Source organism: Odontesthes bonariensis, chromosome 6, assembly GCF_027942865.1.
Source record: "Odontesthes bonariensis isolate fOdoBon6 chromosome 6, fOdoBon6.hap1, whole genome shotgun sequence".
NCBI lineage: Eukaryota > Metazoa > Chordata > Actinopteri > Atheriniformes > Atherinopsidae > Odontesthes > Odontesthes bonariensis.
In genome coordinates this window covers 16,709,405-16,726,275 of record NC_134511.1, presented here as the reverse complement: position 1 = coordinate 16,726,275, position 16,871 = coordinate 16,709,405, and the positions used below count along the sequence as shown (strand labels likewise).

The 16,871-nt window shown below is 40.6% G+C and overlaps 1 protein-coding gene across 2 annotated transcripts; it reads right to left on the bottom strand.

The window, feature by feature from the left end:
• Positions 1–737: 737 nt before the first annotated feature.
• On the bottom strand, positions 738–15,861 carry ap3s1 (adaptor related protein complex 3 subunit sigma 1). Of its 2 annotated transcripts, XM_075467650.1 has the most exons (7): positions 15,579–15,861; positions 12,378–12,469; positions 10,759–10,870; positions 10,591–10,662; positions 6,572–6,679; positions 4,689–4,730; positions 1,526–1,611 (listed from the first exon to the last, which is right to left on the bottom strand). In XM_075467650.1, the coding sequence occupies exons 1-6, from the start codon at positions 15,645–15,647 to the stop codon at positions 4,695–4,697; spliced, it is 489 nt and encodes a 162-aa protein (XP_075323765.1). In that variant the 5' UTR covers positions 15,648–15,861; the 3' UTR covers positions 1,526–1,611; positions 4,689–4,694. The 2 variants fall into 2 exon arrangements, with proteins under 2 accessions (XP_075323764.1, XP_075323765.1); XM_075467649.1 differs by lacking the exon at positions 4,689–4,730 and having other exon boundaries at positions 738–1,611; positions 15,579–15,858.
• Positions 15,862–16,871: the final 1,010 nt, after the last annotated feature.

The window sequence follows — 16,871 nt, the reverse complement described above, 5'->3', positions numbered from 1 at the left end:
CTAAAACTGAATATTTAACTAAAGAAAAGGGAATTTTGACTTTCTGTTGGAAGCATACAGAATTAATAAGCAACTTACTTGTACTTTTTTTTTTTTTAACCATTTCTTTCAGTAATACAATTTTATTTTATTGCTTAATTATTTGATTGTTACCGTCTCAGCTTTAAGATAAAAATAACACATTTACGTGTCCTTTTTGGTCTTTCAGAAATATTCATTGACAAATTTAGACAAATTGTAATTTTCTTATACTGGCAATCACTCTTCTGCCCACAAAGTCTGTCAGCTTTTCATGTTCACGTTCATGTTCATGATCATAATTCTTTTAGAGGTGCATTTTAACTTCCCCATCTCCAAGTCTAATTTTGAAAAGGGTCTGAAAGTTCTCAGCAGGATTTGGTGAGGAAGTTCATTTTCTTTACTTTCTTATATTTCATCAGATTGATATCTGATGCTTTCTTACACATTTGAAATCTTGAAATGGATCCATGAAAAGAATGTCCAACCAATGGCCACAACTTTATGATATAAACGCATCGAAAATGACCATTTTAGAAAGTGGTGCAAATTACTTACATTGTCTTGATCTACCTGCCAAGGCTGCCACATGGGATATAAAACAAGACCATGGAAACTGTGGTGGAAATCCAGGGAAAGTGGCACTAAATGGCCCTTTCTGTGTATTTAATAGATGCTAAAAACACAGTAGTGAAAATTGAATAATCAAAAGACAAAAATTGAGTTTTTGAGTGTTTTTATTGTTGGAAAAGAAGAGAAAAAAAATCATGCACAGATGAAAATGAAGAGAAATATTTGATAAGACATGAAAAATATTTTAAAATATTCTGCATACAAATAAAAGAAAAAAAGTAATTTCAGCATGTATATATATATATATATATATATATATATATATATATATCCATATCTCGATCAAACAGCACAGTATCTGCAGTGCAATACAATAATAATATTAGGCATTCTATAACTTAACACTGAGGCAGACCTGTTCCAACTGAGGAATTGAAATGGTTTCATTTCCTTTTCTCCCTTGACTGATTCCTCCTGTTTGGAATAACCAAACTAGTAAAACTATCCCAAAATGTCACTACCGGCCATGCCTTTTCATTTGAGTAAACACTTACTTAGTGAAATCATTTCAGTTACAAACCGACACAGATCTGTAACGGAGGAGCTGAATGTCACAAGCTTGCCTCCAGTGAGGCAGAAGGAATGTACCACTGATAAATAAATACTTAATTTTGTCCTTCAAAAAAAAAAAAAAAAAAAGAAAAAAAACAAACACCTAAACCATTCTTTAACAGGAAAACAAAAGATAGAACACCAGAACATGGAGTGTCTGATCACACAGTACCTTCAAGATGCAGAGTTTTCATAAAAGTTAGTAATTTCAGGTTTTGGTAAACAGGTTGCATCACGGTAAACATTGAGTGACATCGCAGCTTCAGGATCTCACTGCCACTATTTGAAGGAGGGTAAATTTGGCACTTTTATGCTGATGTCACCAATGTTGATGTTTCTGGGCATTTCCGGGAGGTTCATGTTCTTTACAGCTGATACGGCACGAGCAGGTGCTCCTGCAATACCGGCCTGTACAAACACAAACACACACACACACAACACACACACACACACACACAAGGAGGGTTGATAAGATACAGGCCAGTGAAGCATAAAACATGCCGCACACTTGAGGACACTGAACGGTGAACACGGGACACACACACACATACACACACGGTGCTAAACAGAGAACTGGACGACAAACAGTCAACCGCTGACAAAATGCAAAAGCACTGAGACAAACGACATGTGCAAATGTACATTCAGATGCCTTTACAGCTTCGTATGCGCATGCATTATTCGTTTCTAGAATGATGAACATCACAACCAGAGCCAATTGAAGGTCAACTGTGAGGACATACTGTACTAGACTATTCATTCACTAATTCTGATGTATTAAGCAGTCCTGGACATTTATCAGATGGACAAAAGGCAGCATTGCTTGGAAAGTGAACCCACCAGACTCTTGAGGACCAATAAGGGTAAAAATGCGAGCAGAGAATTAGGTAAAGCAGAAAAATGGAATTGGATATGAAGACGGAAAAGATGCTTGAATAGATAGGAATGATTAAAAATGTGTGCATCAAAGCTTTAGCCATAATAATACAGGCGATACTGTACCTCTAGTGGGTCGAATTACTGCTGGAGAGTCTACACAAGATTTCAGCTACCATTTTTCTATCTAAATACATGTTTATGGATAGAGGAATAAGAACATTGTGCCACGTACACACTGGATGTATTAAATACTGATGGTATAAGAAGGCTATGAGCCTACTGCTGCTAAACTACAATGAAAGATCTACTCTCAGGGACAGAGGAGGCACTACACTCTAACACAGTGAGTCTCAATGTGAAACTGTTCAAGAGAAATTCAATCTTTAAAAAGACTGTTCAGGATGTCTTTTCTGGAACACCTGTAGACAGTGAATGATCCGATGCCTTAAGTCTTAAATCTGAGTAGACATTTGAGAACCACTGCAGTTAGAGCCCCCAGTCGAATCTTTAGCAGACAGACCCAAAAAGCAACCTAAAAGCTTCAAACACAGAGCCATATCTTGTGTTCATAGCCTATCTAAGAACACACTGAAATGAAAACCCTTGTAAATCACAAAGTGATACAAAGTATGTCAGGCATGTAGAATAACCCCCTTCACTTTTCCACAAGGTTGTTTCAATGGATCGTTTGTCTAAGGGGGATTCCTTCCTCTGCCAGGAATCAAGGACACTGGTGTTAGATGGGAGGAACCGCCGTGTCAGTAAACAAGAGGAATGCTGAGTCAACACACAGGCTCGGTATTGAGGAACCAAACTTAAGATATTTGTTTCCCCTCGCAGTGGGTCCTCTGGAGACCCACTGTGGGAGGCCATTATAGTGGCTTTTTAACCAAATGCTGTGTTACTAATACACAGAAATAGAAACACCAGCTGTGAACTGCACAGCAGTGGTTGGGATTTCTGCATGAGCCAGGTCAGAGCCTTTAAACAGGTTCAGGCAGTACGCGTCCTCTTGTCTCTGAGCTAAAGAATCATGTTACTATGCCACTGAACTAATGTGAAGCTCAGGATGTGGGGAAATATGCTTACTCAACTTTTTCAACAAGACTCAAAAGGAAGATCAATATAAAACAATCAGCCACAAGATTATGAGCACTGGGAGTTAAAGTTTAAAAAAAATTATTCTCTTAAAAGATGTCCACGCTGACCAGTGTACCACAATGGAGACGTGAGCATTAGAAATGGACCACAGCAAAGGAAGAAGGAGGTCTAGTCTGATAAATCACATTTTCATTTACAACATGTGAATGGCTGGGTCCATGTGCATCGCTTATCTGGGGAAGACATGGCACCAGGATGCATTATGGAAAGATCCTACCATTCTTTATAGAAATGGTACTTCCTGATGGCAGAAGCCTCTCAGTAGCATTGCAGAAATGGATCATTTGAGGAACACAACGAGTTGGAGGTGTTGACTTCGTCTCAAAATTCTCCACATCTCAGTCCAATCAAACATCTGTAGGATGTGTCGGACAGACGAGTCCTATTCATGCAGGCTCCACCTTGCAACTTACAGGATTGAAATAATATGCTAATGCAGCTTGGTGCCATCTGCCAAAGCATGCATTTGGAGGTCTAGTGAATATCCATGTCTCAACAGGTCAGGGTTTGTTTTGGTGGAAAAGGGGGACTACTTCATATAGGCAAGTGGTCAAATTGTTATGGCTGATCTGTGTATGTAACCATGCTTGAGCTTAAAACAGCATTCTTCCTCATGGTCGTCTGGGGCAACAACTGAGGTTGCAAATAGGAATCCGATTGTTTCGAGGTGTGTGAAAAGGTAACCCTAAATTAGACTTGATTTATGACCTCAAGGAAAGATTTCCTCTGGACTTAGTCACAGGGTTTCCCATCATATTCTTTGAGCATGTCTACATGCTTTTTATGTAGCCATCTTTGGACCGACAAGCCATTGTGTGTGTATAGAGTGTTAAGTGCTCTTGAGCTATGGCTTGCGTCCAATGCCTTGATTCAAATAACAAGATGGTGACAACGAATACTCAAAAGCCAAGACTTCCAAATGGTAGAGCACAACCCCCCGAGTGACATCCGTGGCTTTTGCACGGTTAATGGCTGAAGGTAAATTTGCCTACCACTGTGAGAAAGCTGGGGAGTAAAAACTAAGTCTCTACAAAAATGATGGTAAGCATATTTCCAAAATGTCAGTCTTTTGATTTCTAACAGGGAAAATAAAAAACCTCTTGGAGTTTGAAAAGAAAGGAAAACAATACAACTGTTTCACCTGACGATACAAATATCTTTAAGGCACCACTACAACCCAGAAAATTATTAGAAAGTTTAATCGCCGCCTCTGACACAAAACTACAAATTTAGCAGAATATTGCACTGGGTAGCAGTATTTTGTCCATCCCCCCGCAGCATAGCCAGAGTGAATGCTCTGTGCTCAACAGCAATATTTTTGGGTCTGCCGTGAAAGATTCCCACTGTATGTTAGTTACTATTACATGGAGGACCATGTGGAGAGACTCAAAGGGGAAGTAAACTGAAGTTAAGGTTACAGTATTTGGTTGTAAATTTAGCAGTACCTGTATCTACCTGTCCTGCCTGGTAGACTGAAAGATAAACGTCTGTAAAGAGAAAGAAGAATGGAAAGAACTGGACAGGGTCAGGAAAAAGAGGAATGAGGAATGTTAAAGCAGATTAAAGTAATTACAGTTCATCTCCACAGAAAGTGATAGGACCCATCATACACCACATCTGTCGACTCAAAAGTGATATTAACTTTATTGCAAAAACAGAATGACACTAAATTAAAGGATTCAGTGTCGTTAGATAAGACCAATGCTGCTTAGCCTTTGTTGGTTTTTGGGGGTGGGAGGGACAGCTCGTTCCTTGCACGCCAGACACGGTCCTATAAATGAACAGTGTCGGTTTCAATTGGCAGCAGTTTGAAGACACAAACTGTGGTCTACGATAGGTCCAAGAGGGAAGCGACAGGGCAGCTCCAGTGACAGAAGAACAGTAAAAAAAAAAAAACTCTGCTTACATAATGTCAAACAGCAAAAGTCTGTCTGGTTAAAAGCACAGAATGCAGCTCATATTACCAAAACAAAAATTTGTCTTTGTTAAGATCTCTAACGTTAGAGCACACAACCCATCAGCCAGTTAAAAAAAAAAAACCTGTCAATGTAGCCCTTCACTTTATCGTTTAAGCAAAGAGAATACAATGAAATTTCTGACCGTCAGCGTTTGTCATTAGATATTTCCAAAAGCGCTGACTTGGTGTTAAGACAATAGTGCAATTTCCTGTCAGTGATTTGTAAACAAAGCCAAATCATTATTGCAATTAAGCTTTAGGGCAATCGAATGCTAAAATTCACACAGAGCATAAAAAAATAAAAAATAAATAGGACTCATTGAAATTGCCTCTGGCTGCCTGATTCAGACTTTCCAGTAAGTACATGAATGTTCATCTGCCGGCAGAAGCTGTATGGAAAACAAAGCAATGTGCTTGCATAGAGAAAATATCTCAGCAGGGACACTGGCTTGGAGATGTGACACATCTGAAAAGCAGTTATTCCAACGATAACAGAATCGGAAATTTAAATACTCCTTTTTAAAAAAAAAAAATTTTTTAAATGAGCTGATGCGGTTTTGTCAAATTTAGATGATATGGAGATTTAATGGTAACAAATTTTTGGGGGGTGCATTGGACAATGGTACACTTAGGTGTGTGCAGAAGTGATGGAAATAATTCTGCATTTAAAGTGATACTCCGGAGTAGATTCAACCTGGGGTCATTTGAACCGTGATATCCAGCCAAGTAGCCCACCGCAGTTTTTTCGATATTGGCTGAAGATCAGCCGAGTTACTGAGTTATCCCGAATAGCTTCGTACAAGGGTTAATGGATCCTGGTCTGTATCTCCAAAATTACCACACTAAAATCACATGTCATGACACCAAACTTCTACAGTAGTACAAATATGGTCTGTACTCACCAAACGATGCATTTGGAAGTTTGAAAATAGTCCAGGAGTTTATTATTATCAACACAAGCCTGATAGCTTCTCTGCAGCTAAAGCTGCGTCGACGTCACTTCAGGGAGCTGGGAGCTTCAAAGTAACTCAGCTGATGTTCAGCCAATATCGAAAAAACTGCGGGTGGGCTACTTGGCTGGATATCACGGTTCAAATGACCCCAGGTTGAATCTACTCCGGAGTATCACTTTAACAACACGTGTGCACAGTAGAGAACGCGATGAGTCTTGATCTGCTTTGAGAGCAGCGCAGCAGCGAGAAAAGAGGCCGAAAAAGAGCACAAACACTCAAGAGTAGGTAGGGAGCGTCCACAAAGTCACTGGAGAGTAGCATGCAGGGTGCAGCATACACACATGCCTGCATACTGGACACAATACTTCAGAGGCAGAATCCAGTCATACATACAATGAAGTGGCAGGGACATGCTTACCTCAGACTTCTCCATCTTGTTCTGGGCATCCACCTGTATGATGATTTCATTCATGTTGGTCTCCAGGACCATCCCGCCCATCACCATCTCTGCCAGAATATTGTGGACCTGACAAAAATGGCATGCAAATCACTGAATCATTGTCTGAACATAATGTCCTAACCCTAACCCTAAGGCATTGATAAACAGGCCTTTTTAAACACCTGTTACACATCATGATAACAGTTGGAATCAAAATGGCAACATGTTTGTGTTCATCATCGGTCTGCTGCTTAGAGTTGATTGAATTCATTCAATCTATTTCCTCGAACCATAAAAGCAAAACCTGTCAGTCTCACTTCGATTAGTCGCCTTGTCTTTTTTTTTAGTAAATCCATTTCAAAACAAGTTTGATTCAACCAGAAGACTGAGAAGGCTGGGAAACTAACCAGGTTGGCTAATTGTCAGCCTAAATCTGGGTTGTTGCTTAACCAGAGCTCCTGTTTCCTCCTGTTACTCACTGTGACTGTTTCCATAATAATCAGCTTTAGAAACCACTACATGTCCACTTATTAAGGTCATCAGAAATGCAACTTAATTATACAATAACTCAGACCCACATACGTGTTCTGTCAGGCCTGTATGTGGACTGTGGTGTGTAATATCAAAGCTTTTAGGTGCCCCTCCAAAGACTGAAAAAGAAAACAGTTGAATTCATTCAAAATTCTGGAAATGTTTAAAACATGTGAACCAACATCTGAAGCCTTGAGGTTTCGGATTTATTTACAGTATTTTTCAATAGATTTTCTGCCCCCACTAACAAGATGTAATCACGTTGTATCAAGTTCAACAACTCTACAGGACAACTCAACAGTCCCACATTTACAGTTAATATAACCTCTCTGAGAAGATGAGCATGTTGGTAGCGCCCTCTTGCATGGTGTCACATGACCCATATCATTAATTTACCAAATAAAATACAATACTACAACATAGTAGCTGCAATCTACATATTCATCAAATCAAATCATATTTATTTATATAGCACATTTCATGTACAAACAGTTCAAAGTGCTTTACATAAAATAAAAGCATTGCAGCAGGGAGTGCAAAAAGCATTAAAAATACATAAAAGAATATGTAAATAAACAAATAAAATCATTTAAATGAATTTAAAAACAGGCAACAGTCTAGATAAGTTAAAAGATATTTCATGCATAGACACATGAGAACAGAAATGTCTTTTAAAAGGCTTTTAAAATCTATTCTGTGACTGACTCGAAGCCAGTGTAAAGATATTAAAACTGGTGTGATGTGTTCAGATCTTTTAGTCCGGGTTAAAACTCCAGCAGCAGCATTCTGGATGAGCTGCAGATGTTTAATGCTATTTTTGGGAAGTCCAGTTAAAAGAGCATTACAGTAATCGAGTCTACTGGAGATGAATGCATGGATGAGTTTCTCCTGGTCTTTTTGGGAGAGGAAACCTTTAATTCTGTTGATGTTTCTGAGGTGGTAAAAAGCTGCCTTGGTGACAGCTTTGATGTGGCTTCTGAAAGTCAGATCTGAGTCTATCAACACTCCGAGGTTACGAACCTGGTCAGTGATTATAAGGTTCCGAGTCTCAAGATATTTACCAATGCAGACCCTCTTCTCTTTGCTACCAAACAGAATGATCTCAGTTTTGTCTTCATTTAATTGTAGAAAATTCTCTCTCATCCAGGTGTTTACTTCCTCCAGACACTGACACAGTACGTCTGCTGGGCAGCAGTCGTCCGGTGACAGAGACACATAAAGTTGTGTATCGTCTGCATAACTGTGATAATTGATGTTAAAGTTCTGCAATATCTGACCCAAAGGGAGCATATACAAGTTAAACAGAAGAGGTCCAAGAGTTGACCCCTGGGGGACTCCACAAGTCATGGCCACTCGCTCAGATTCATAGCTGCCAATTGTAACAAAATAACTCTGGCCTTCTAAGTAGGACCTGAACCAGTTAAGAACCGCTCCAGAAAGTCCAACCCAGTTTTCCAGCCTGTGCAACAGGATTCTGTGATCTACAGTATCAAACACAGCGCTGAGGTCCAACAGGACCAGGACTGAAACATTACCAGAATCAGTATTCAACCTAATGTCGTTTAACACTTTGACCAGAGCTGTTTCAGTGCTGTGATGACGTCTGAAGCCTGATTGAAAGTTATCAAGACTTCCACTTTCATTCAGAAAGTCGTTGAGCTGGTTAAATACAACTTTCTCAATAATCTTAGATATAAAAGAGAGATTAGAGACAGGTCTGTAGTTGTTCATCATAGAGGCGTCTAGAGTTCTCTTCTTTAGGAGTGGCTTAATGGCAGCTGTCTTTAGTGACTTGGGAAAAATGCCTGATGCCAGTGAGCTGTTAACCATTTGTAGGAGATCACTTTCTACTGAGGTAAAAACAGTTTTTAAAAAGTCGGATGGTATTATGTCCAGAGAACAAGTTGTTGATTTCAGATGCCGAACTGTTTCCTCTAGGATTTTTAAATTAACAATATTAAATTGTGACATAACGTCAGAGTTATTTTTCTAGGTTTTAGACACAGATTAGTTTTCTTGTTGGTCTGTGTTGCGTGAATGTTTTGTCTAATTGTTTTGATTTTTTGGCTAAAAAAGTTGTCAAATTCGTTGCATTTCTCAGTGGAAAGGAGGTCTGGGTTTGACTGTTTAGGAGGATTTGTGAGTTTTTCAACCATAGCAAACAGAGTTCGAGAATTGTTGACATTCATGTTAAAACAAAGATCTTATTTAGTTATCATTGCACAACACAAGCCTGCATAACGAGATTAGAGATGTCAGACAGAAACATTTCAACCAAAACAAAATGGCAGCTGGAAAAGCAGCAAAACGTGGTCCAACAGACCAAAATTAGGATGTAGACGGGCTTTGAAGACGCCAGGAATATCCAGGGGATTTACGGTTGTTTGCATGCTGGTGGAAATTAAACAAATGAAACAATTCTGAGGTTTGTTTTGTTAAAAATCACCACTTACAATAAAATACTAAACAACTGTTAGTCATGTGACTGCTGATGACTTCCTTTAGTGTATGTTTTCGGTGTAGTTCATTGACTAATACCTCAGTGTTTAGTCTAAATGATTATTCAATTCACAGCCTCCAGGAATGCTGGGAAATACCCTTTGAAGAGGAAAACCCTGAAAGGTCTACGCACCCTTCCAAACCACAAAAACTTCTCAGGAACAGATAAAGGTCAAAGTCCTAATGCAGCGTCTGCAGGATGCAGAAGAACGAGCCTGATACCCAAAGGCCCCATCATGCAACCACAAAGGACTTAAGAGATCCACAAGATCCAAACATTCTGGGTCCACAATATGTCTCCAGAGGCCCCCCTGTCCATGCCCCCAAGAGGTAAGAGCTGTTCTAGCAGCAAGAGGTGGTGCTCTCGAAGTAGGTGCTTTTAATGTTTTGGGTTTATCAGGTCTATCGTTAAATTGGTTGTTTAAGCAGCACCCTAAAATTCAAATTTGATTGAGTTATGTTTCAAATTTGACTATTTAGGAGGCTGAAATCAAGAACATTGGACTAATTTAGATTTAAAATGACTCGAAGGGGTCAAATAGGTGTTTTTTTTGCCATTAATTTGCTGTCAGTAAGTCATTGAGCTTTTTTTGTGCATGGGGGGCTGTTCAATTATTCCACGTCTAGTTGCTCCTCTAATTAAGGTTATGAACTTGCAAATGAACATGAATGCAGGCTCTTCAAATGATTGCTCATTCTCTAATCAGCTAATAGACCTACGAACCGATCACCTCAGTTTTAAACATGTGGTGCATTTATATTGCTTTCACGAGGTTCGCTTGTAACAAACGTCCCAGCACTTACGCAACATCTTTGAACTCATGGTAGGTCATCAGATAAAGGCAACGCTATAATATCAGGCAATAATGACAAAGGACAAATATTACAGTGATGTCGTAAAAAGGTCTCGTTCAAGCGAACAGTATTATAAACACGTTACATCTCTGAGACGTGAAAATATCTCCTACCTTGTCAACATGGAAAATTAGGTCAAGCTCACAGACATTCTCAAAGCATTTGTCCAGCGTTTCCACAAATACCTGAAAAGGAATAAAACAAATTTTAAAAAGATAACATTAAAAATCACGCTGCCAAACGTTTAAGCCGATACTCTACAGTTTTTTTTAGGCTTTTACCTGGATTAGGTCTAAAATTCCTAGCTCGCTCTCTGATGAGTCGACACAAAACACAAAGTACAGCGTGGCGTAGTGTCGGTAGATCAGCTTATAGTCCGATCCTCCAATCAACCTGAGACACAAAGGAAAAGAGGCATTACCGTGCGACTGCTGTAGAACGTGGACCGTCAACACATCAAAAATACTTTCTGCGGTACTTTCCCAGAAGTTAATCTGGAAGTTTTATTATCCTGTTGCCGATGGGCACAAAGAAGTTAAAGGTTTATCTGGAAACACTGAACACTGAACTCTAACCTGAGCCTGAGCGGATGCAATCAGCTTGAAGTAAACATGTTATGGCACAGTCAAAACAAAGGGCGAGAAATCACGGGATCTTTTCAGTTAGGGGTGTAAAGATAATGGGACACGAGATATGCTAATATCAGAAGATATGGCGGGCAGTGCTTATGAAGTCGGTTAATACGACTGATAAGAAATCAGTGACCTTGTTTGTGTTACCAAAGGAAATGTTGCAAACCCCACTGTTCCCTGTCAACTCACTCAAAAGGAGCTGTTGATAAAGTGATTTGTGAAACAGAATTGTTTTAATGTGACGGCCCAGTTGATGTCAAAGTACCTTTACACTGTTTTATATTGATGGTATTTTTGAAGCGGCTTTAATTCCGCTCAGTCCGACAAAATTGAGTCTTAAAGGGGGGGGGGGGCAAGACCAAGAGAGAGAAGTGGAGTTTCAGAGTGTAAAACAACACCCAATTCCTTATTCATGAATGATAAATGAGAGCGACTATCAATTTCCTTTATTCATAAAGCCCTCTGAGCACTCCTTTATTGAGTCAAAAGAATCCATGCCGTGTTTCAACAGAGGAAATGATCTACTGGAGCATACATCAGGCTTCTTTAGCATTTAGACGCAGTCTAAAGGCTGATTCTTACTCGGCGCAACCTCGCTCTTACTAGCTGGTCGCAAATGGCGCAAACGGTCACGTGACCCAAAATTCCGCCACGCCCCCCGTCGCAAGCTAGAAAATCCTCGCACGGCGCAAGGTCGCGCACACAACTTTTTTTCTGACTTTGCGCGCGCTCAACCGGAAACAGCTGACCAAGAAAAAGAAAAAATGAACACTGCAGAGACCGCGGTGACCGAGAGGGTGCGCCTCTACAAACATCTGTACGACACGTCTATGAAGTTACACTGGGACAACGTTTGACAAAGTTCGTCTTGTTGCAAAGGACGAACATTCCACCTTCTCTTCTGTTTTTGCCGCAGCCGCTTAGCTCTGAGATACATATACAGTTCTACACCCAGAGTAAATTCATTCCGCATCAGATGTGCCAGCCTCTGCTGACGTGACACCACAGGTGGCATTGTGTATGCTTTCTTCGTATGCTTTTCAGCTTGTTTCCTCAACAGTGACGCCCGCTGGTCTGGAGAGAACTGCAAATGTGACGCATACTCGGCGCAAACTGCGCTTATGAGCTGAAGGAACTGTGAAGGGGCTGGCGCTTTCGATGACGTCATTAATGGTTCTCGAGCCAGAACAGTTGCGCGTTTGCGCCGAGTAAGAATCAGGCTTTATGCACCAACAGCCCCGGCCAAACATTAGCATCTCAACACTTACATTCCTCCTTCTAGGAAATTGCAGACATTTTCATCTCTTTTTGAGACCAAGTGGAAGGTTTCCCTGATGATCTGTTGTTCCGTGTCTTCAGTCTGCAGGAAGAATGAGAAAAAGGAGGCTGTGAAACGATGAGGTTCTAGAAAACAACATGCTGTTTGTGTACGTATCTGCTCCCAGTGCACAATTTCACCTCTGCGAGCCAGAAGACTGAGCTGGCGGGTAAATGAACAAGTCCGCCTCCCTGTTTTTAATTTCTTGAATAGGTGTATTGATACAGAATGAACACGCATGGTTTCTTACACAAGACATTCTCTCTGTCTTATTCAAACACCTAATGGCACCCAGAGGCCAACAAGCAGTACATTTCTAGCTCAACCTGAACTAAGACAGACTTCTGTCGTAGTTTGTCTAAATACATTCAAAGTTTCTGTTAAAAACCTAAAAAAAAACTCAAATATCTTTAGGAATGTTTGAAGTCTCCTGCATTTGACGATTTATATGTCTTCTTTTGCATTTCTACGTTACCAAATCAAAATCTTTAATACTGAGGCAGCATCACCAAATGGTGTCAATGTCCTCTCAGCGTCCATAACGCGTCACAGAGCCCAAGGAGAGAAGAGGGTGACCGGAGCGCAGCTGGCTGGAAGGCTAAACTGGTCATGTGACATGCAGCATGGGACCGGCAGCACAGTATTCGCGGCTTAACGACACAGGCGAGCACAGAGGTGGGAGTAAAGAATGGCAGAACTTTCATTAAAAGGTTTCTGGTATTCAAGGGTTTAATGAACTCTGGTGCAACTGCCACCTGAAGCTGCAGTAATCACGTTTCTATGCCACGTTGGTGTGCGATGCTGTGCAGGCTGCCGCGACACGCTGTTTCAGAAGTGAAGTGGCTACGCTTTTAAATTCACTTGCTTATTCATCATCTGCAAGCAGCAGTACATTAATATTGAATAAATTGTTTAGAATACACGGTAATGTAATTGTGCACTGTATTCCCACACATAAACAGAGGGAGGTCCATGAATAATTAATTCATGAATAACAATTAAGTCAAATGCAGCTGCAATAATATGAAACCCTCAAAGGAGAGGGCATCATCGCTGACACATAATGTGCATTAATAAACTCTTAAACATACTTATATAATCTGCTAATTGAGTTACAGTGTGCGACAAAACACAGCAATACAGCAAGAAACTTCAAAGTGAAGAGGTTGTTATAGGCTGCATGCTCGTCATTATGTGCGTTTCTGAATTACACTAAAGATAAATCAGCTAATAGCGCGAGCAATCTTCTATGATAGGAATAAATGGAAATAAAAGACGGATACCCAGTACGGGTGAAAACAGCATCTGAGCCTTCTGAGGCTGAAGAACTGCAACGTCTTCACAGTTACAAAATGTCGTAGGATGAGCCGAGAGCTGTGAATAAACTCAACCCAAGTGAGACAGCTCAACCACAGCCTTGGTTGCCAGATTTGGCTGGTTTTGGGTTAACGGATGAACGGAGCCAGTTCGGAGAAAAACTCTGAACTCTGAGAAAATGGTCTTTTATACTTACCAGACCCAAAATATCCATTCTGGTTTGGGGAATTTGGGCCTATCGGGGTTCAAACCATTAAGTCTACCTGGGCTGTTGTTAAGTGAATTTTATGTGGTCAGAATTTCCGGGAGCGTATATTTCAGTTTATTCTCACCTACATGTCACCCAGATGCTTTGGCTTTATGCCTGAGCCAGCAGGCTGCCTCTAACTAACAGTGCAACACCTCCTCAGCTCGTCCGCTCAACTCACAAACACTTTTTTTTTTTTTACATCATCTGTGCTGGCCCTACCACAAACATTCCACGAACTAAGTCAACTGAATGCTAAAGGTGGTTTTCACAGATCACAGAACTCAACACGTGAAATGATATCCTACAAGCCTGTAAGTCTACACCTCGGCTTGAAATAACAGATGGTGTGAACATATCCTCTCTGTAATCCAATCAATTTCCATTCATCCCCCTGAAAGCAAACAAATAGATGTCAGTCTCTAGAAAAGGCTTATGCAATATGACCATTTAAGATTAGATGAGAGATTAGAAATCAGTCTGCTGAATTCTCTCAGAAGTATTTGATCAGTGTCAGAAAACAGTGAAAAATGTGCGTCACACTTGTCCAAAAACTTGTCTTTTTTCCCCGTTGAAAGGCCTCGCTTATGCTCCGCTGTAAATGTGCAAACAGTACACCCCCAAAGTTGTTGCATTGCAATCGAGTCCGGAGGCTGAGTTTTAACACGCATGCAGTGCATTAACCGTATTTGTTTCAATGATAGCATCCACTTTGGTTTTCCAGCAGTTGCACAGTTTGTAGGAGGATGCAGCAGAGGAGCCTCTTTCCGTGTTTTTCACTTGCAATTTTAAACATTTATTAGACTACGGGAAAATTCAATGCTTCGGGGGTGGTGCTTAGACCAATTCACGAGTTTCAGGCTCATATGTTCAGCGTTTACTGGCAATAAACCGACGGACTGATCAGCAGATCTGCTCAGATCCCAGAGAATTCATTCGAGATGCTTGGCTGGGACGCTGCCTGTGCACTTTGTCATTGTGAACCGACATTAATCAAGAGACATCCAGCATGAGATACAAATCCAATTACAAAGAACAAGCCAGCGCAGCTTGCCCCGCCGGAAAGAATATTACATAAGCTGTCATTCGCTATCTGCAGTTGGAGCAGGTACGCCACACCACCCTGCACTACAGACACTAAGCTAATGGCACCGCTGGTGTTGAAAGGTTGAGCACGAGATACTCACAAGGGGGTCATTAAAGTCATGTGACACAAACAGTGAACTCGCTTCACTACAGCTGGACCCAACATGCTAGCCGAACATAGCGGCACGACCACCCTGTTCACACAGGCTGACACGGAATGGGACAGGCTCGCTTAATTATTCATATTTGCAAAGGTTCACGCTCAAGTCTCCTCTGGATCGGCGCGTGGCAGCACATCGCTAAACTACAGGCACCCTTTTCATTCAAGCACACAGAAAAAAAAAGTGTTACGTTGGTGTTTCCCGAGCGCTGACACCGACTGAACATGTAAACATGACTCAAAGTGTTTGCGTTTCCGATTGACTTTTTCCTCCGAGCCCATCAATCATTCAAAAGGTGGATATAAATAACAGCCTCGATTAGAACTGCCTTGTTACTCACATAATGCTCGTAGAATTTAGAAAGCCTTGGTTTCCCGTGGTTGTTGAATATTAGAATGGCTTTTATCATGATTGTAGCGGAAGGGAGGGAGCCAGGGAGCAGAGAGGGCTCAGTCTATGAAAGACCGGTGTCTGTCGGCTCCGGTGCACCCAGACCTGACGGAAACTCAGGGCTAAAACCCGTCTCGGCTCGAGGTAAGGACGGGATATCTTCGTGCTACACGTTGCTACTCCTCCATAGTCTCAGTACGGAAATCTTCCACGTCAAAGGACCAGTCATCTATTCTCCTCCTCCCCGCTACGGAAGCCGCGATGGATCAAACATCTACCATCCATGCCGGCGAACCAGTGGAATAAATAAAATGGTTATTTATTTATTTTAATTTCTAAGTGTGATGCTCAGATTATCCACATAGGGGCGTCATAGGGCATTAAAAAGATCAGTTTGGTTTATAATTTCAATTTTGAAAAAAAAAAAGATTTTTTTTGCATTCAGAAAAACACTGCATACATTTTTGTGTCTGATTTTTAATCTCAAATACGTATTCATTATGTTACATATCCGAACTAGTTTTGATCCTTAAATATAAACTTTGATACTCACCCTAATTCTAAGAAGATTTTGACTTTTTATGGTTCGCACTAGGAATGTGTCATTATTTTTTATTCATAAATACTTATTATTATACTCTGTTTTGTTTGCCATCTTGCTTTTATAGAAATAATAAAGGGATCCCTTTTTTGAGTTAGCGACTTAACATCCCTTCACACCATCATCCACACAGTACAGATCCTAAACAGCAGTTATTGCTTCGATCCGTCTTCAGTCCATCCTGAATGCATTCACACTTGTACTTTCTGCCATCCACAAGTGATTGGACCACTCAGGCTGCCTTTTTGCACCAAATGTGAACAGACTAATGGTCTTCCAACCTCTGGTCTTGCATGTCACACTTTATTTTCAGTCTCCAGAATCCAGAGAGGATTCACTTGGAAGACTTGAACGACCACTATTGAGCACTGAATTAAAAACAGATGTGATTCTGTGGTGGAAATCACTGCATGGGCTCAGAAAAACTTCTGAAAGCTGTTGTCAATGAACACTAAAGCTGGGTTAGAAAAAAAAAAAAAAACGATTTTCCGATTCAAATTCTTTTTTTCATTTGAAAAATCCAATGTCGAATCATAAAATCCTTGTCTCAGTTTTTATGAGATGCCATTTTTGGCAATGTCTGCATTAGGGGTCTCTGTGCACAAGGCTAATCATGTAAAATGAGTCCCACAAAATTTTCAA

What these genes read in the sequence shown, in the direction of transcription:
- ap3s1 (XM_075467649.1), bottom strand. Translation starts at nt 15,647, where the DNA reads ATGATAAAAGCCATTCTAATATTCAACAACCACGGGAAACCAAGGCTT. An exon ending in GAATTTTAGACCTAATCCAG is followed by an intron (nt 10,663 to 10,758) that starts GTAAAAGCCTAA and finishes ATTCCTTTTCAG; the next exon opens with GTATTTGTGGAAACGCTGGA. An exon ending in TAATTTTCCATGTTGACAAG is followed by an intron (nt 6,680 to 10,590) that starts GTAGGAGATATT and finishes CATTTTTGTCAG; the next exon opens with GTCCACAATATTCTGGCAGA.